Source organism: Urtica dioica, chromosome 8 (assembly GCF_054948205.1).
Source record: "Urtica dioica subsp. dioica isolate 48M chromosome 8, U.dioica_male_clone48M_v1_H2, whole genome shotgun sequence".
NCBI classification, from domain to species: Eukaryota; Viridiplantae; Streptophyta; class Magnoliopsida; order Rosales; family Urticaceae; genus Urtica; species Urtica dioica.
This window is the reverse complement of record NC_142763.1, coordinates 5,708,971-5,729,815: the sequence shown is the minus strand read 5'-3', so window position 1 is coordinate 5,729,815 and position 20,845 is coordinate 5,708,971. Positions and strand designations below refer to the sequence as shown.

The following is a 20,845-nucleotide window of genomic DNA, read 5'->3' as shown; positions in this document are numbered from 1 at the left end:
GAAGAAAAAATCACTCTCAGATTGATCTGACGAACGAAATGAGGAAGAATGAATCAGAGAATCAGTTAAAACAGTTAAATGAAGGGTAATTTTGGAAGAATGAAAAATATGGGCTATTTCCCTAAATAAATAGATAGTTGGGCTATAATTTAAAAGCCACATCTAAGAGAAGGCTAATTGCTTACAAATCTCTTAATATCGTATACAATACAAGTCCGGTAAAAACTTGCTACTCGGGCTTCGTGAAACATACAAATGAATATGATAAAACATGAAAATTATGTCAATAAATTGTGTCATTTGTTGACATATATGTCACCAAATTATGTTATTTGTTGACACACACACATATATATATATATATATATATATATATATATATATATATATATATATCAACAAATCGTCAAACAAGTTTAAATTTGTCGATGTATATGAGATTCATAGAAAACAAATAGAGAAAAAAAATAGAGAAAAAAGAAGAAGATGGTAAAATTGTACACAATATATTCTCTCTCTTGAATTTATTAATAATTGTTCAAATTATGATTTTGATTGATTATGAGATTTTTTTTAGAAGATTCTTTGGGATTGTAGGGTTGTACAAAACCGAACCGAAAATCGGATAAAACCGATATCCAAACTGAACCGAAACCGAAATTTGGAGCCACGTCAGCTAACCGAAATTCGGATTCGGATAACCGATCCGGTTTACAAAACTGAACCGGATATCGGATTTGATTTTGGGAAAATCTGGATATCGGATATTTAACCGATTTTTTTTAATTAAAAATAAATATATATATTAAAACAAATTTATGTCACTATTATTAACACATGATGGTCAAGTTGTCATAGAAGAACAAACTTCTCATATATCAACTCATACTGCTACTATAACTTGATTATGTGATCTATAAATGTAACATACAAATTCAATTGTTGTATGGTTTATTATGATCATTAGGGTAGTAATTTTAATTTTATATTATGATATTTACATGTGCAGGTAGTTGGAGACGAGTGTCCTTTTGAATTTTATTTTTTTTTACTCAGTTTTAGATTATGTATTGTCATTTTGGAGCTTTATAAGAGTCGTTTGTACTCGTTTTTTGAATTTTTACAAATCGGATTTGGATTTTAGAAACTGGATATCCATTTTATAAAACTGGATATTAAACTGGATCTGAAATTTTACAAACTGGATACACGAATTTTAAAAATTGGATACTGGACTGGATACTGGATTTAAGAAACTGGATAACCGAATATTCGGATAACTGAATTTCGGTTTTAGACTAAATTGGACCGAATACTGGACCGAGTTTTTAAAAATCGAAAATTCGGATTTGGATACTAAAACTGTCAAAAACCGAACCGAACCGATCCAGTTTCACCCCCTAGATTGTGCCATGAGAGAAATTATTGTAGGGGGTAAATTTAAAAGAAAATAACCAAATTTGTCATTATATTGGGCTTTATTAATAGAAAACTTGTGGACCAAGCAAACCTTTTCTTCTTTTGGGTTTCCTTTTTTCTTTCTTCCATTTACATACCAGTCCCTGAAAAAACCCATATTACACTTTTAGACCATACCTGAGTCCACATTCATTCGTTTCGTTCACTTCTTCTTCTCCGTCTTCGTCTTCTTTCTTGAATAATTTTGTTGTTCTAAAAGCCTCTTCTCTCATGGACATCGATTTTACCGAATACCAGTTGCGCTGCCAGCTTCACGGCCACGAAGACGACGTGAGTCACTCTCTCTCTCTCTGCATTTGTATCAATTCTCACTAAACCTAATCGAGTGACCTAAAATCTCCAGGTTAGAGGAATCTGCGTCTGTGGCGATGTCGGAATCGCGACATCGTCGCGAGATCGGACGGTGCGGCTTTGGACGCCGGACGCCTCCGACGCGCGGCGCTACTCCGCCGCCAAGATCCTGCTTGGCCACACGAGTTTCGTTGATCCGGTGGCTTGGATTTCGCCCACAGAGGATATGCCGGCCGGCGGGATCGTCTCCGGCGGAATGGACACGCTGGTCATGGTTTGGGACCTCAGGACCGGCGACCCAGTGCAGACGCTGAAGGGGCACCAGCTTCAGGTCACCGGCGTTGCTGTGGACGGCGGCGACATTGTGTCCTCGTCTGTTGATTGGTGAGTTTTCTGTTTGATTCCCGGCGTTTATGAAATATTTTTTATGACCTTGTTTTGGTTGAGGTTTTTTTGATTCAAATTTGACATTTGGAGGACTGAAAGGGGAGTGGATTGGGAAGAAGAAACAGTAGTGTTTTGTAACATAGTGATATATTCCGATGATACGCTGCAGTGATGCATTGTGTTAAAGATTTGATTTGGGCATGAGAATCTTGGCTTCAAGTTGTTACGAGCTTTGGTAGATGAAGGAAAACTTGATGTAGGCTTAGATTTTTTTTTTTATTAGTAAATATAATGATAACAATAGTATCTTATGCTTGTGAGGTTTTTTGTTGGAGTACTGATAGTCTGTCTTCTCAACGTTCTCACTTTTTTAAGACTAGAGAATGGCATTGCCTCATTTGTATAAATGGACGAATCTGTTTTTGATTTTTTTTTTGGGTGTTTCGTTTGATTGGAAATTACAAACCTGTAATCTCTTTATTGTATTTGAAATAGTACTCTAAAACGGTGGAGAAAAGGTCAAGTTGTTGAATCCTGGGAAGGTCACAAAGCACCTATCCAAGCAGTTATTAAGTTACCTTCAGGCGAGCTTGCCTCAGGTAATTATCATATAATTAGTAGTTTTCAACTTTCAACAATGTATTGCTAATTTCATTAAGGGTATAAGTTATAAGAACATCCATTGGAGTTGTTGAAGCTATACATCCTCGTCATTCTTATGTTACTTCAATTTTAGGTTCAAGCGATACAACTATTAACATTTGGAAAGGCAAGGCATGCACACGTACCTTGGCGGGGCATTCAGGTTCGGTTGTTTAATTTTAGTTTCGAACATTTCTGCGTAGTACATATATTAGGTTTAAACAAAATTTTATTGCTTGCTCGAATCCAAATAACCAATGAAAAAATGACAAAGTTAATATAGAAAGGCGACATTTGGATTTGGGCGATTGTAGGAATTGAATTCTGTTTCCGCTTGCATTTTAGTGAAAGACACTGAGCTCATCACTGATGTTTGACTCATTTTATGGAAGTGCATTGATTAGATTACACTTTTTTGGCTCCTCAATAAGTGTAAACCATATTTTACTCTGTTGTCTGAAATAAATTGTCATCTGAAAGTATATATGTATGTGGTTGCAGACACTGTCCGAGGATTGGCAGTGATGTCTGATATTGGAATTCTTTCAGCATCACATGATGGGTTAGAATTTCTTACTTTTCTAAGCTTTCGACCTTCTTCTTTTGGTGCGAAGTGCATCCCTAATGATGTTAATACAATGTTTTCATAACAACTCAAGCTTTATATGGTGACAATGATGCAGTTCTGTTAGGTTATGGGCTTTGACGGGTGAAGTATTATTGGAGATGGTTGGTCATACGTCCATTGTCTATTCAGTTGATTCACACGAGTCTGGCCTTATAGTCAGTGGTAGTGAAGATCGCTTTGCAAAGATATGGAAAGGTAAAAGCTTTCTATCCCAACCTCATAGTCATTTTGCACCGAAGGGATAGTTTCTAAATTTCTCTCCTGCTTCCAGTTTATGTGCTTATTTCTCACAGTTATATGATTTATCAAACGTATGCTATTTATTTTACGCCAAGACTTACAATTCTTTGGTTGTCATTGGAATAGAAAGCTTATGAAGACGTATAAGTTTGGATATGATGGATTTTATTTAGTTTTGTTTGGATGAAGCTGAGGCGAAAAGCATTGTGCTAACAGAAAAAAAAATTTTTGTTTGGCTTTTAATCTTTTCTAGTCTCATCAATTTAAAATAGGCAGTGTATAACTTTTAGAGCGCCCGAGATATTCATTAATCATTAGTATAACTTTTGTGCATTTGGGTGCTCCGGTATCAGTTTTACTTCACAGGGCATTAGTTTTTGTCCAAATTTTTTAATGCTTGCAACATGAATTTCATTTTAGTTTATAACCTTGAGTTTTAATCAAATTATTCAGATGGGGTATGCGTTCAAAGCATAGAGCACCCCGGCTGTGTTTGGGATGCCAAATTCTTGGAAAATGGGGATATTGTGACAGCGTGTTCAGATGGAGTTGCACGTGTTTGGACAACGAATCATGATAAGATTGCTGATCCAGTAGATCTCGAGTCATATGCATCGCTGCTTTCTCAGTACAAATTGAGCCGGTACGATTCAAAGCTTATCTACCAGTTTGAGTTATTAATCTACTAGCCTAATATTGTCTGAGATTTTTGTTTTGTCATATCAATTTACTGTCATGGCTTGCCTGCATTCTCTCTCAAACAAAATCCACGCCTCATAATTTTTTTCGTTGCCTTTCATTGAATATCAACTGCCCCCTCAAATAAGACTTCTCTTGTGCCTTTACTTCCTATTTTTTAGCTGTCTGGTTTTCACTTTGTGGCTTTTTTTCAGAAAGAAAGTTGGAGGACTAAAACTGGAAGATCTACCCGGACTCGATGCTTTGCAAATTCCAGGTAATACTGATAGTTTTAATTTTTCATTTTCTGGTAACATTGAGCTTAGAATGCTGTACTGATCAAAAGGATACTCATTGTAATTTTTAAGTGATAGTCTTAAGTTTATAGATGAGGTTACGAATAACAATTTATGTTCATATAACTTCCAAAAGCAATTCAGGCTACCATAACTTAATGTAGCAGCGTGTGTTCATGGAGTCGTATTAACTTCATTGTTCTTGAACTCGTTGATTATTATTCATGTGTTCAAACATTATGATATACAGGCTCCAGTGACGGTCAGACAAAAGTTGTGAGAGAAGGGGACAACAGTGTGGCATATGCTTGGAATTTGACAGAACAAAAGTGGGATAAAGTAATTATTTTTTATCTTTTGCATTGTTTATATCAAGCGTTTTGTTATGCTCTTGTTTTCATGTGGCTCTGAAATCATCCATTTCTGTATTTTGCAAGTTTTCATTTGCTGGTTGCAACTGTTAGCATATTTGCTTGTACTTGTATCCACAAAAACTATATGCTGCTTTATTTTGGTTTGACTGGAAACATTTTAGAAAATGAACATATCACTTTTCTGCTTCAAGTTCAAACAAGTTTCATTCATTTACTTTGTGTTATATCCGTGTCATTGACTTTGCGTTAACTAGATTGGAGAGATTGTTGATGGACCGGACAACAGCACAAAACGTCCTGTTCTTGATGGAATTGAATATGATTACGGTAAGCATCTTTATTTCTGAAATTTATAAAATCAGACACATTATCAATTATAAATCGATTTCAAAAAAGAGCTTAATCTTCTCTTTCTCTTTCAGTTTTTGATGTTGATATTGGAGATGGTGAGCCCATACGCAAGTTGCCTTAGATCAGGTAACTACATGTTCTCTTCTCTTCTTCCATATTTTAGCCCTCTAGTTATAAACCACTGTAACTCTTCATTTTTAGTTTAGTATCTGTGAGTTTGGGAAATTCGTTTCTTATTATTTCAGCCAAAATAGGCTTGGTATTTATAGAATACAAGCTAACAACTTTAACACCTAAATAGGACCTAACCTGATATCTAGGAAAAATAAATAACTGATACAAAGAATATTTTATCCTGAACAATCTGATCCTATTTACACGTATTTCTACAGTCCCCCTTAAGTTGGCGCATAAATATCAAACATGCCCAACTTGCTTACAAGAAACTCGAATACTGATCTGAATAATCCCTTTGTTAAAATGTCGGCTGTCTGCTCTTTGGAGGTGACAAACGGAGTACATATAATTCTTGCTTCCAGCTTTTCCTTTATGAAGTGCCGGTCTATCTCAATGTGCTTCGTCCGGTCGTGTTGAACTGGGTTTTGAGCGATGCTAATCGCTGCCTTGTTGTCACAGTACAACTTTAGAGGTAGTTCAATCTTCAGCTTTAAATCTTCCAGAACCCGTTTAATCCATAGCAACTCGCATACTCCATTTGCCATAGATCTATACTCTGATTCAGTAGAACTTCGTGAAACCACCGACTGCTTTTTACTTCTCCATGTTACCAGGTTTCCCCATACGTAGTACAATAGCCTGAAGTTGATTTTCTGTCGTTTGAACCACCCCAATCAGCATCGGTGAAGGCTTCAACGGATCTGTTTCCAGTTTTTTTAAAAAGAAGTCCTTTTCCAGGACAACTTTTCAAGTATCTGAGGATTCGGTAGGTTGTATCAAGATGTTCCTCGTATGGACAATGCATAAATTGACTGACAAGACTCACAGCAAATGCAATGTCCGGACGAGTATGAGCTAGATAAATCAACCTTCCGACTAACCTCTGATATTGCTCGGTGTTGACTGGGGTTCCATCGGTGATGTTGTCTAGCCTCAGATTGGGATCGATTGGAGTGTCTGCCGGTCTGCAATCACTCATTCCCGTATCCTTGAGTAAATCAAGGACATATTTTCGCTGTGATACGCTGATTCCTTCTTTAGACCTTGCAATTTCCATGCCAAGGAAGTACCTCAGCTCTCCCAACTCTTTGACTTCAAACTCTCTCGCCAATCTTCCTTTTAGAGACTCGAGCTCTCCTAGGTTGTCTCCGGTGAGGATTATGTCATCCACATAGACGATGAGGATGGCTATTTTCCCTTCGCTGGACATCTTGGTGAATAGAGTGGTCAGATTGGGCTTGGCAATACCCCTGCTTTTTCACAAACTCCGTGAACCTCTCGAACCATGCTCGTGGTGATTGCTTGAGGCCGTATAGAGCTTTTTTTAGTCTACAAACTTTTGACCCAAACTCGTCCTCGAATCCTGGTGGTGGCCTCATGTAGACTTCTTCTTCTAACTTCCCATTAAGGAAAGCATTCTTCACATCAAACTGTCGAAGTGGCCAATCACGGTTTGCTGCAATCGATAGTAGGATCCTTACTGTGTTAAGCTTTGCTACCGGGGCAAACGTCTCAGTATAGTCGATGCCGAATGTCTGAGTGAATCCCTTGGCAACGAGCCTCGCTTTGTAGCGTTCAAGGGTTCCATCAGATTTAAATTTTGGTGTGAATAACCACTTGCAGCCAACCACCGGTTTTCCTCGTGGCAGTTCTTCAACTTTCCAAGTCTGATTCTTCTCAAGGGCTTCGATCTCCTCGAAGACAGCTTTCTTCCACTCTGGTTTCGATAGAGCTTCTTGAATACTACTTGGAACAATCACAGATGACACATTTACAGTGAAGGTGTTGAATACAGAGGAGAGTTTAGTGTATGAGACATAAGCAGATGTAGGGTATTTGGCACATATTCTTTTTTCTTTTCTCAGGGCAATGGGCAGGTCAAGGAGGGACAATTGCGTACCTTTTTCAGAGTCTGGTTCCGGTTCAGATGATTGGCAGGCTGATTCAGTTACAGTCTCTATAGTCTGATTTGGGAACTTTCTCTTGTAAAGCTTGTCGAACATATTACTCGTCCGAGTTCTGCTTTCCTGGGTAAAGGGAGAATATATTTTTTTGTTTTCTATGATCCTAGGTTCATCTTCACTAGATTGTTGGTTTGTTTCCAGATTTTGTGGGATCTCCAAACCTTCCTCTTGATTCTGTATCTCTCCATTAATATCCGTTTGGTGTTGGTTAACCATATTTTCCGTTTGATTTTCAAAACAAGGTTCAGAGATGTTTGGTGTTGGTTTCCTGATACTCAAAAGGTATTTCGAAAATGGAGTCAGCTTCATCATCTTCCTTTTTATTCTCCCCCTGAAGATGAGGGTTAAAAAACGGTTGTGTTTCAAAAAATTCAGTGTCCATTGTGATAAACATTTTCCGTGAAATAGGGTCAAAACATTTATACCCTTTTTGAGTTGGTGCAATCCCGACAAAGACACATTTTTTCCCTTTTGGATCCAACTTGCTAGCATTTCGGTCAGGGTTTCTTATGAAAACAGTACATCCAAAAATTTTGATTGGAATGGAATGAAAGATGTGTACATTAGGAAACGCTTGTTGGAGAATGCTTACTTGTGTTTTGAATTTTAAAACTTTTGATGGCATCCGATTTATTAAATAGGCAGCATGTAGAACACTTTCCCCCCAAAGGTAATTCGGGATTTTTGTTGAAAACATAAGGGCACGTGTAACTTCTAGAATATGCCTATTTTTTCTCTCTGCTATGCCATTTTGGGACGGTGTATCTATGCAAGAACTTTGATGAATTATTCATTTTTCTTCAAAAAAAGCTTTAAGAGATTTCACAAAGTATTCTCGACCGTTATCACTTCGCACCTTTTGTATTTCAGTGTCAAATTGGGTTTGAATCATCCGAAAGAAATTTTTGAAAATATTTTCTACTTCAGATTTTTCCTTTAACAAGAGAATCCAACTTATGCGTGTATGATCATCAATCAAAGTTACAAGCCATCTTTTACCTGTGTGTGTTGGTGTCCGAGATGGGCCCCATATGTCACTATGGATTAGTGAAAATGGTTTAGTCTCTTTATATGGTTGTGGTGGATACGGATTTTTATGATGTTTCGCTAAAGCACAGATTTCACACATAAAAGAAGAGGGATCTTTATTCATGAATAAATCTGGAAACAATCTTTTCAAATAATGAAAGCTGGGATGACCTAGGCGGAAGTGCAATAAATAAATCTTATTATTACTTGGGTTGGCAGAAATTTGTAGGCAAGTATTATCTTGTCCTTCTTTATTCGATTCCACTCCTTCTACCAGAATATAGTCCTTCACTTTCTCTAGCTTTGCCAATCATCTTCCCCGATATTAGTTCCTGAAAGATACAATGAGAATCAAAGAATTGAATTTGGCACTTTTGATCAGATGTGAATTTACTGACAGATAGGAGGTTGCAAGTAATTTGAGGGATATGTAAAACTTTAGACAGGACTAGTAAGGGTGATATTACAATGTCACCGGTTCCAGCAATTGCTGAAAACGATCCATCTGCAATTTTGACTTTTCGGGTTCCTGCACAAGGCTTATATGTTGAGAATAGAGAGGAATTTCCAGTGATGTGGTCGGTGGCACCCGAGTCTATGATCCAAGTGCTTTTGATTTTAGAACATATGTAAGATGAGAGAGACACATTTGAGATAGACACATTTGTACCGTTTTGTGCAAAGGAACAGGAAGGAACATCTTGTTCTTGTTTTTTAAGTAGTTTCAGGAGTTGCTCAATCTGCCCCGTCGTGAGAGAAGGCTGTTCCGAGTTGGTCTTCGCTTCATGAGGAGTTTCAGCTTGGAAGGCTCTCTCTGGCTTCTTTTTTTCTCCAAGTGGCTTGCCGTGGATCTTCCAGCACGTCTCCCTAGTGTGCCACAATTTTTTGCAGTGGTCACACCAAGGTTTCTTCTTTTCCAGGCCATTCCCTTTGGTGAACAAGGCTGAAGAGTCGCTCGGTGGTTCAGCTATGTCTCCATTAGTGTCGTTCATGATCTTTTTCCTGCTTTCTTCAAGTCGGATTTCAGAAAAGACTTCTCGGATGGATGGCAGCGGTCGTCTTCCGAGTATTCTTCCCTTTACTTCATCTAGATCACGATTGACACCTGCGAGAAACATAAACACTCGATCGTTTTCTTCGCGCTTTTTCTGTCGGGCATAGTCGGTCTGACTTTCCCATTGGTCGTCTTGGCATTGGTCAAGCTCTTGCCAGAGAGATACCATCTCGTTGTAGTAGATGGTTACTCCTCTGCCTCCTTGCTTGGATTGCCATAGCTTCGTCTTTAGTTCGAAGATTTGGGACGAGTTTTCCAGGTCCGAGTACGTCTCTCGGATGGAATCCCAGACTTCCTTCGCCGTTTTCATGAACATGTGAGGTTTGGCAATGGGCGCTTCCATGGAGTTGAGGAGCCACGCAGTGACTAGAGAATTCTCGGACCTCCACTGACGGTAACCATCGCCATCTTCCTTCAGGGCTTTAACTTCACCTATCAGATAACCTAATTTTCCTCTACCATCAACAGCTAGCTTCACAGATTGGGACCACTCAAGATAATTCTGTCCATTCAATCGATGCACAGTGACGTGCATGGACGAGTGAGTGGTTTCCATCTGTTGAACTTGGCTGAGAGATGGTTTCGAGTTTTTTGGTTCTTCCATGATAGGTCGGCTAGGTATTTCTGTTTTAGGGTTTTATGGCTCTGATACCATGTGAGTTTGGGAAATTCGTTTTTTATTATTTCAGCCAAAATAGGCTTGGTATTTATAGAATACAAGCTAACAACTTTAACACCTAAATAGGACCTAACCTGATATCTAGGAAAAATAAATAACTGATACAAAGAATATTTTATCTTGAACAATCTGATCCTATTTACACGTATTTCTACAGTATCCATCATCCATTTACGTTTATATATTGGAGAATCTGAATTCTTAAGCTACCAATGGGATGTTAGGATTCTGTGGTCTAAAGTGCACTGAATAATAAATTTTGCCGAACATATGAACATTTTGTGGGCTGTAGCATGTGGTCTGTCATTTAGCTTTATCGAGATATAAGTTTATAATCACAAGTTGTTTATAGGTGCTGAGTTTGTCTACAATTCGCATTAATTATATAATAAAAAATCTTGATTTTTAGTACGGTGCAGTATTGGCCGCACAATCATATTTTGAGACAATGAGCAATAATCAAATTCATTGAACAGACACTCCGTACGACACCGCTGACAAATGGCTACTGAAGGAGAATTTACCTCTCGCCTACCGACAACAAATTGTGGAGTTCATCCTCCAAAATTCTGGACAACAACAAGAGTTCACTTTTGATCCATCTTTCACTGATCCCTTCACTGGCTGTGAGTATTGTGTCATCGGGTCAATTGCGTGAACAACATGAAGATACTTCACCTTTTGTCTTTTGTTGGTTAATGTGGTTGTGTTTTTCAGTTTTCAACCGGCGCTTATGTTCCTGGAGACCACTCCAACAAGTCCGGTACTGTTAGGTCTTTTTTCGCTAGCTGATTTGCTTAATCTGTCATGTATGATTTACAAGCATGCAATCTCTCTGTCTTAACTCTTTTACATCTAGCAGCCAGTGCTTCTATACCAACTTTCAAGCATATTCCCAAGGTATGTTCAATGCATTTTCTGTATTAATCCTTTTACTAATTTGAATAATTGAAATTAATATTGTTATTTACAGTTACCACCGTAAAAAAAAATTAGCCTAGTTCTACCTAGTTCAGACCAAAATGCAAAACCTGTGTAGACTGATTTGTTTCTCTGCTATTATTATTTTTTAGTTGTAACTAATAGCAGAGATAATATGGCGGAATATTATTGAAACTGGAATTTATAGATTACAAGAATAACTAAAACCCACAAACGTAGCTAACAACACTTACAGCTAATAAAGAAATACAATATACTTATTTATTATTTGCTGATATTTAGGAACTAATCTCTAATAAACAGGAACAAACCTAACTCCTATACATGGCCTAACTTCTATACACGGTTTTAATACTTATCTCGACTCTCCCCCTCAAGCTGGAGCAAAGATATCAATCATGCCCAGCTTGAATAATAAGTCTTCAAACACCTGCTTGTAGAGGCCTTTGGTGAGGACATCGGCCAATTGTTCTGCTGTTGGAACATATGGCATGCAAATTTCACCTCCTTCAAGCTTTTCTTTAATGAAATGACGATCGATTTCCACATGTTTCGTCCGGTCATGCTGCACCGGATTATGGGCAATGCTGATCGCAGATTTGTTGTCACAAAAGAGTTTCATAGGTTTGTCCACCTCAACCCTTAGTTCTTCTAAAATCCGTCTTAGCCATATGGCTTCGCACACTCCTTGTGCCATAGCTCGATATTCTGCCTCAGCACTACTTCTTGCTACCACGTTCTGCTTCTTGCTCCTCCAAGTTACGAGATTTCCCCATACAAATGTGCAGTAGGCAGATGTTGATCTTCGGTCTTCCGAGGAACCTGCCCAGTCAGCATTAGTGAATACCTCAACTTGTCGATTGCTGTTTTTGGTGAACAAAATTCCCTTTCCTGGACTTCCTTTAAGGTAGTGTAGAATTCTGTAGACGGCTTGGAGATGAGTTTCCGATGGATCATGCATGAACTGACTTACACAGCTCACAGCAAAGGATATATCAGGTCTAGTGTGAGCTAGATATATTAGTTTACCAACTAATTTTTGATAGCGAACTCTGTTGGCGGGAACATCTGAGTCACTTCTTCGAAGCTTGTGATTTGGATCCATGGGAGTCGATGCCGGTTTGCAGCCTAGGAGACCTGTTTCCTTTAGAAGGTCAAGGACATATTTCCGTTGGGAAATAGCTATTCCTTTTGGAGACCTCGCTACTTCCATGCCCAAGAAGTATTTGAGATTTCCGAGATCCTTAATCTCAAATTGTTGAGCTAGAAACTTCTTTAGGCTTGCTAGTTCCACTTCATCATCTCCTGTCATGACCATATCATCGACATAGACAATTAATATGGCTATTTTACCTCTTGTGTGCTTGTAGAAGAGTATGATCTGAATGGGACTGAGTGTAGTTCTTCTCCTTCATGGCCTTAGAGAACCTTCCAAACCAGGCCCGAGGGGACTACTTAAGGCCATATAGAGCTTTCTTGAGCCTACACACTTTTCCAATCGACCTGCCATTCTCAAACCCTGCAGGAATTTGCATAAACACCTCTTCTTCAAGGTCACCGTTCAAGAAGGCGTTCTTGACATCGAACTGAAGCAGTGGCCAATCACAATTAGTTGCTAGGGATGATAAGACTCTCACTGTGTTTAACTTAGCCACCGGTGCAAATGTCTCCTCATAATCTAGGCCATAAGTTTGAGTGAACCCTCTAGCGACTAGCCTGGCTTTAAATCTCTCTATCTTCCCGTCAGCGTTGTATTTTATGGTAAACAACCATTTGCAGCCTACAACCTGTTTTCCACTTGGTAAAGTGGTGAGTTCCCAGGTTTGATTACTCTTTAGGGCTCTCATTTCTTCTAAAACAGCCTCTCTCCACTTCGGAATACTTAGAGATTCTTCGATAGACAAGGGAACTTCATCATCAGTAATGCTAGTGGTAAAGGCTCGAAAGGTAGGAGATAGATTTTGATATGAGACATGGTTGGATATGGGGTGTTTGGTACAAGTTCGGACTCCTTTCCTAAGTGCTATGGGCTCATCATTTGACTCGATTGGATCTTCTAATGACTCGTGAATAGGTGGGACACTAGGCTCGTGAATACGTGGAATAGATGGAACAAAATGAACTTTACCTTGGTCCTTGCTCGATTCTGATGAGGGCTTTGCAGCAGGAGGCTCCAAATCTGTCCTCCGTTTCCTTCTCAAGTATACACGAATGTCAGGGATTGGGGCCGAAGTAGTAGTGGTTTCCAGCTCTTTAGGATCAGACCTGTTTGTTGCAGCATTTTCGACTAGTATCCTGATTTGTATCATTTGTTTCTTGGTTTATGTTTGTAGTTTCCACAGTTTTTTCTTGATTTTTGTTTGTAGTTTCCATTTCCACAGTTTGTTCCTCGATCTGGATAGGTTTAGGCATGACATATAACTCCCAAAATTTATCATCATTTTCATTCTCCCCCTGAAGAGAAATTGTGGGAAAGAAAGGTTGATTTTCAAAAAATGTGACATCCTTACAAAAATTTTGCCCGAGCTAGGTTCAAAACACTTATATCCTTTTTGAGTTGGGGAAAAACCTAAGAAAACACATTTAGTGGCCCTAGGATCTAATTTATCTCTTTTGTTGGCAAGTACATGAATAAACACGGTACAACCAAAAACTTTAGGTGATAAAGTTGTGAAATGTCTATTTTCCGGAAAATATTTTTGAAGAGTAGATATGGGAGTTTGATAGTCAAGTACTCGGCTTGGCATCCTATTAATTAGGTACGAAGCACGGAAGCAGTGAGTACGGCCTCTCCCCAAAACCTTTTTGGAACATTCATAGAAAAAATTAGGGCTCGGGCAACTTCAAGAAGATGTCTATTTTTCCTTTCGGCAATTCCATTTTGCTGCAGTGTATCAACACACGAGCTGTGATGGAGGATGCCTTGCTCAGCAAGAAACTGACCTAAAATGCTATTAAAATATTCCTTCCCATTATCAGTCCGAAAAACTTGAATTTGGGTTTGAAATTGAGTTTTTATCATAGCATTAAAAGTTTTAAAAGTATGAGCTGCTTCAGATTTTTCTTTTAGGAGATAAATCCACGTGTTCCTAGTGTGATCATCGATAAAGGTTATAAACCACCGTGTTCCTGATTTGTTTTTCACTCTAGAAGGCCCCCAAATGTCACTATGTATCAATGAAAAAGGTTTTGAAGGCATATATTTTAGAGTTGGATAAACAGATCTTTTGTGTTTTGCAAACTGACAAATATCACATTGAAAATGATCAAGATTTTTATTCTTAAACAAAGCTGGAAATAAATGTTTTAAATAACCAAAACTAGGGTGACCAAGTCGAAAATGCCACAACATTATTTCATCTCCTAAAGATAAGAAACTAGAACACTTCGGTATCTGACATTGTTTACTTGAGCTTTCTTCGGAGTCTAGATAGTAGAGCCCTCCGCTTTCTTTAGCATTGCCAATAATCTTCCCCGAGCGAAGGTCCTGAAATAAACAACCATTGGATGTGAATATTAAGCGACAGTGAGACTCGGTTGTTAGTTTATGCACTGACAAAAGATTGTAGGATAAGTTTGGGACGTGAAGGACATTTTGTAGAGTAAGAGAGGGTGAAAGAATGATGGAACCTTTCCCGGCAATGGATGAGAGATTTCCATCTGCAGTTTTAATCTTTTGACATCCAGAAGAAGGGAAATATGACGAAAACATGTACGAAGAACTAGTCATATGATCTGTGGCCCCTGAATCTATGATCCAGGGGTCGGGTTTTTCTAAGGAAGTATTGAAGGCTGTAGGATAACTACCTTTTTGAGCCAAAGAGGATGAGGGATCTGCTGATGATGAAGCACTCTGATGAGAGTTCCAGAGTCTATAGAGCTGCTCTAAATTTTCCTTGCTGAAGAAGGACTGATCGGAAGACGGAGCTCCTTTTGGAGTGTCGGAGGTGACCTGATATGCTCCTTTGTTGTCCCGTGAAGATCTGTTTGGTGGAGAGTCAGCAGGCTTGCCGTGAAGCTTCCAGCATTTAGCCTTGAAGTGCCCCACTTTGTTGCAGTGTTCGCAGACGGGACGCTCAGATCGCTTGGATGGTCGGCTGGGCTCAGGTCTGGAGGTAAACAGCGCCGAGGTATCTGATTGAGACGCTGTGTTATTACCTCCCGGTCCAAGCATGACGTGACGCCGGCTTTCTTCGCGACGAACCTCAGCAAAGACTTCTCTGGTATTGGGAAGAGGCTCGCGGCCTAGGATTCTTCCGCGTACCTCATCAAGCTCTTTATTCAGGCCCACCAAGAAGTCGAAGACTCTCTTTTTCCACGGTTTTTTGATAGAAGGCGCTATCTTGTGGACAGCTCCATTCATAGTTGCAGTAGAGATCCAATTCTTGCCACAGCGTTTTGAGGTCGGTGTAGTATTGAGTGACGCTCTTCTCCCCTTGTTTAGCCTTCCGGAGTCGAGTCTTGATCTCAAAGAGCTGACCTGCATTACCCAAATCAGAATATGTTTCCTTCACGGCATACCAGATTGCGCTCGCCGTTGGTAAGAATAAGTACGTCCTTCCTAGGCTTGGCTCCATCGAATTCACCAGCCATGACATGATCATAGAATTCTCTGCTTCCCACTTTTCGTAACCTTCATCCTCTATTTTTGGTTTAATCACAGATCCGGAGAGATAGCCGAATTTGCCCTTCCCTTGGACATATAGCTTAACGGACTGACCATTCCATGAAGTTACCTCCATCAAGTTTATGAGAGGTAATAGAGTAGCTTTGAAGGGTTTCAGAGTGAGAAAGAGAGAAGGTGTTTGTACTGTTAGTACGAACAGATTCACCTGTAGAACAGTTGAATTACTAGGCTCTGCCATGAGGAATTGGCTAGAACCGTATATGTGTTTATGTGTTTAGCTCTGATACCATAATAGCAGAGATAATATGGCGGAATATTTTCTTTATTATTGAAACTGGAATTTATAGATTACAAGAATAACTAAAACCTACAAACGTAGCTAACAGCACTTACAGCTAATAAAGAAATACAATATACTTATTTATTATTTGCTGATATTCAGGAACTAATCTCTAATAAACAGGAACAAACCTAACTCCTATACATGGCCTAACTTCTATACACGGTTTTAATACTTATCTCGACAGTAACAGACAATAATTTATCTAGAAAATTATATTCATCTAACGTTGTTTTTATTCTACATCTTTCCAGAAAGGAATGCTTGTTTTCGACGTGGCTCCATTTGATGGAATTCTAAAGAAGATTACAGAATTTAATTTTGCTCTGCACTCTGATCAGGCAGGTTCTTAATGTAACTGAATATGGGTTCAATTATATTAGGTGGTTAGTTACAGTTTACCAGCATGATTGGGTGTTTATGCATCTCTTTCTTTTTCTGAAGTATGTCTTATAGAAGGGATTTTTTTGGCCCCATGCTTTGCACAGACTTTTTTTTTTTTTTTTTTCCCTTTTTCAATTTAGAGGTGTTCTCTGTTTTATATTTATCCCTTGTTTTCATCTGCAACGGGTTAGCTATGTAGACTATCCTTCACCTTATATTTTGCATAGGAAAAAAATGGTATCTAGGCCAGTGGATTTCTTTAAAAGTAAGATGGGGATTTAACTAGACCTCAAGATGCTCATAGAAATATTGTAATTTTTTCTTCTTTCAAATCTGTTGTACTTTATATCATTCCATAGGTTCTGATAAAAGATTGGATTTTTTTTTGCAGGAAAACAAGCACTTGGCTCTATCAGAGCTTGAGCTTTCCAGATTGGCCTCTTTAATAAAAGTTTTTAAGGACACGTCACATTATCATTCTAGCAAAATAGCAGATACTGATGTTGCAATGTTGGTGAGACTGATAAAGTCATGGCCACTTGCGATGATATTTCCAGGTTGGAGCTAGACCTCTCAGGATTTTTTTATGTAGAAACTAATTTTTAACATCTGTTAAAAAATCTGAGTTCAAATGTAGTTGAAAGCACGTGAAAAAATTAAAAGCAAATTATCCAGTATTTCGATTTCTAACTCGACCATTCAAGAAGTTACATTTATGGCTTGTGTGGTCTTCTATTTGCAGTAATCGATACTCTCAGGATTGCTGTCCTTCATCCGGAAGGAGCTACTCTTCTTCTTCAGCATGCTAAGGATACAAATGGTACTGCTATTAGAAATACCCATGCCTTAATTTTTCCATTGAAAGTTTTTTCCGTGGTAAATTTTCTCCGACGCTTTACTCCGTTCTACAAATATATAACAAAAAAAAAATGATATCTGTAATTTGTTATCGTTGACTTTCTGCGTCTTTTGTTTAGATGTGTTACTCGATATCGTAAGAAAGGTGGCCGAAAACATTTCAGTACCAGCAATCCTCCTGACAATCATTCGTCTTGTTACAAATTTGTTCAAGAGTTCTTGCTATCTTCACTGGTTGCAAAGACATCGTGGCGAGGTAAAAAAAATGAGAGTTTGCTAAACTTTCTTACAGGAGGATTTCCAGTTATCTACATTCCCACGATTACCCAATATCCCTGTATAAGGAATTCTTCAACTTTTGATATTGCAGGTTCTTAATGCTTTCTCTGGTTGTCTTTCGTCTACAAATAAGCATGTACAGTTAGCTGGTTCAACCTGTCTATTGAAGTAAGTATAAAATTTGACTACACCATTGCATAAAACCACAAGGATCAAATAGGGGTTTGATTCCATAATCTTTTCACGCCTTTTTTCAATGATTTTATTCATTTATTTATTTGGGTGCACTTTTCTCTAGCCATCTCTTTGATTTATTGATTTATTTATTTTCCGAGTCAGTTATTTCTGATGAAACGAAAGGGTTTTATGCATTTTGTTCTTCCTCTTTTTATGATTGGAGCCGTGTTTCGTAATGTGCCAGCTATGCGGTGCTGTTGATTGAAAAGAAGGATGAAGAAGGTCAGTCTCAGGTTCTTTCTGCTGCTATCGAGGTATGATTCACTCTTTCAAAATATTTTGTGTTGAAAACAGAACTTCATATTTCCATAATGTTGAGCTTGAATTTATTTGTGCTACATTTGCAATTACAGTTTTTTTTGGACTTGGTTTAAATATTATAACTTTATAATATATCGTTCTGCAGCTTGCCGAGCAGGAAAATCTAGAAGTTGATTCCAAATTCCGTGCTTTGGTTGCAATCGGATCACTGGTATGTTTCTCACCACATGTATAATTATCACATGTTAGTCAATCGGTGCCGAACAAGCTCGGCGCGTTTGTTTTCTCTTATCTTATTTATTTGTATATTTGTTTTTGAAACAGATGCTGAACGGTCTAGTCAAAAGACTAGCTTTGGACTTTGATGTGCAAAGCATAGCTAAAGCAGCGAAAGCTTCCAAAGACACCAAAGTCGCTGAAGTCGGAACTGATATCGAGCTCGTAATCAAAACAAACTGAATGTTGCGGTAACTTATTTTCCTTCTCATTTATTTTTTTACAATATGTTATTTCCCAATTGGCTAAGCTTTTTGTGTAGCGAGACAGATTGATTCTAAACCCCCATATCAACCGTAAGTTGAATGAAGCATTCAGTGCAATTACACTCTAATTAACCCCATGACCCTGTTTTCCAGTTAGAAAACTACCATTAGATGTTCTGAGATATATTTGTGACCGTTTGGAGATAGCTTTTTTATGTAGTTTTTGTAATCTTGTTCTCTTACAGATTTTTGTGCAAAACACAAGAGATCGAAGGGATTGAGCAAGATGATGAAAGACAAATCTGCCCCAAGCATGGAAACTTGTTTTTAAATTCCCAAATGCACCGATGATCAGTTTAAGAGCCTGCCATGAATTTTATGAAAAGGCAGTTTATCTTGTTGTATACTTTTTCTCGGAGCAGACGGTAACAAACTGATGTTTTTTTTTATTTTGTAATACACTATCCATATTCAATTTAAAAAAAGAAATAGGTTACGGTAATTATTGGTTATTTCCATTTGGCATAGAACTTTTGGTCACCCCATATCAGCATTCGATTGAGAGGAATCTTGACATTCCTCTTCTTGAGATGCTCGTGCCTGGGCGCGATTCTCTTGCCCAAGCTGAACCCAAAGTACTGCGGAAACTTGAGCAGCTCCTCCGACCCTCTCTCCATTTCCCACACCAAGTAGTCATACTTGGGCCGCAAGATTCCCTCGACGCTGTACCCGAATATCGCCGGAACCCTAGCGCAGGCCCGCTCGGCCTCCTCCCCCGAGAGCCCCGCCTCGTCCCTCAGGAACCGGAGCTTCCTCTCGAGCTTGTCGACCCGTGTGTTGAGAAGGTGCGCGTTCAGGCTCATGGGCGACCCGAGCCCCGCCATCCCGACCCGCCGGAGCAGCTCCAGGCTCGGCCGGAGGCAGTACTCGACGTCGGAGAATATCAGCGCCGGGCACCGCAAAATCATTTGCCGGGAATCCTCCGGCGAGGCGGTGGCGACCTCGTCCGCCAGGAAGGCGAGGACGGCGTCCACAGTGGGCCCGCCGGAGGGACGGAAGAGGTCGGGGGCGTGGGCGGCGAGGCGGGGGATGTCGCGGTCGGAGAAGCCGCTCGACTTGAGGGACTCGACGGCGGCGAGGATTCTGGTGACGGCGTCGGAGGTGGGGAGGTTTCTGGGGTCGATGTCGGGGCGGATTATGCCGACGGTTTTGAGGTAGCGGATGTTTTCGCGGTGGGAGGTCCGCAACTTGATGAAGTGAGACGGAGAGGAAATCGGGTTGTGAAACGCCGGGGAAGAGAAGTGGTCAAGCGATGAAGAAGATGAGACCATCATTTTTTTTAAAAAAAAAATTCACTATGGATATGTGGTCTTAGTTGAAAGGTGGTTGTTTTTCGCGTGGGTCTTTGAGAGTGGACAATGGATATTTTTCTCTCTTTTTTTTTTTTTTTTTTTTTTTTTTTTTTTTTTTTTCTGCATGGAAGCATTTAGTCCGGGGAAGATATAGGCTGTCTAGTTCTATAACTTCTATTAGACATATTTGCTAAATAGTCCAAAGGTCAAGAAGGGAAGACTAGATAAGTACGTTTGCATGCCTTTCCATTAATATATAGATTTTATTTTTATTTATATTCGCGTAATAAAATTTAAAAAACAAAACCCTAAACCTGCTTGACCCATCTTTCTCATTGAGGTTGGCCGTGACATATAAAGAGGAAAAAAGAAGACTTTTCCCTTCCCCTCCCATTCGCTCCAGCAGCCACAAAAATAAAGAAAAACAATAAAATATCACTTTCTCTCCCATTCACTCCTACTAGACCTAACTCCTACATCCAGCCAAAGAAAAGGACAAGAAAAATCTTGCTTGCCCTCCATGGAGCCATTCCCACGGCCACCAGACAAAAATAAAGCAAAAGAGAAAAATACTCTCAAAGTCTCTCCAGCCAAGAGCACAACACACAGAGTCCAGCAAAGAGCATAATGCACACACAAAAAAAGAGGAAACATTTCTCTACGATGCACACACAGCAGCCATGAAGAAAAAAGAAAAGAAGAATAAAATATTCTTCAACACCCACTCGTGAGCAAAGCCACAACGAGCTGTCGTCGACACCGCGAGCCACCGCGCCATGGCGAATCCGCACCAAGAATCCGACCACGTTCCGGC

At 39.3% G+C, this 20,845-nt stretch overlaps 2 protein-coding genes and 1 pseudogene across 3 annotated transcripts; 1 reads left to right on the top strand and 2 right to left on the bottom strand.

The window, feature by feature from the left end:
* The first annotated feature begins 1,607 nt into the window (after positions 1 to 1,607).
* LOC149387571 (ubiquitin homeostasis protein lub1-like) lies at positions 1,608 to 19,171 on the top strand (annotated as a pseudogene). The gene is made up of 23 exons (XR_016300705.1): positions 1,608 to 1,749; positions 1,823 to 2,154; positions 2,653 to 2,756; positions 2,894 to 2,962; positions 3,301 to 3,361; positions 3,483 to 3,622; positions 4,121 to 4,310; positions 4,561 to 4,622; positions 4,892 to 4,980; positions 5,270 to 5,342; positions 5,438 to 5,492; positions 10,723 to 10,906; positions 10,987 to 11,032; positions 11,132 to 11,169; positions 16,433 to 16,519; positions 16,954 to 17,119; positions 17,305 to 17,382; positions 17,540 to 17,676; positions 17,791 to 17,867; positions 18,121 to 18,190; positions 18,343 to 18,408; positions 18,522 to 18,664; positions 18,925 to 19,171. The product of XR_016300705.1 is annotated as a ubiquitin homeostasis protein lub1-like (transcript).
* Positions 13,967 to 16,076, bottom strand: LOC149387572 (uncharacterized). The gene is made up of 4 exons (XM_089624554.1): positions 15,636 to 16,076; positions 14,804 to 15,553; positions 14,620 to 14,698; positions 13,967 to 14,154 (listed from the first exon to the last, which is right to left on the bottom strand). The coding sequence occupies exons 1-4, from the start codon at positions 16,074 to 16,076 to the stop codon at positions 13,967 to 13,969; spliced, it is 1,458 nt and encodes a 485-aa protein (XP_089480680.1).
* A 17-nt stretch (positions 19,172 to 19,188) lies between the features above and the next one.
* LOC149387570 (transcription termination factor MTEF1, chloroplastic-like) lies at positions 19,189 to 20,149 on the bottom strand. The gene has a single exon (XM_089623295.1). It carries the CDS (start codon positions 20,011 to 20,013, stop codon positions 19,189 to 19,191), a length of 825 nt encoding a protein of 274 aa, XP_089479421.1. The 5' UTR covers positions 20,014 to 20,149.
* Between the last annotated feature and the right edge of the window lie 696 nt (positions 20,150 to 20,845).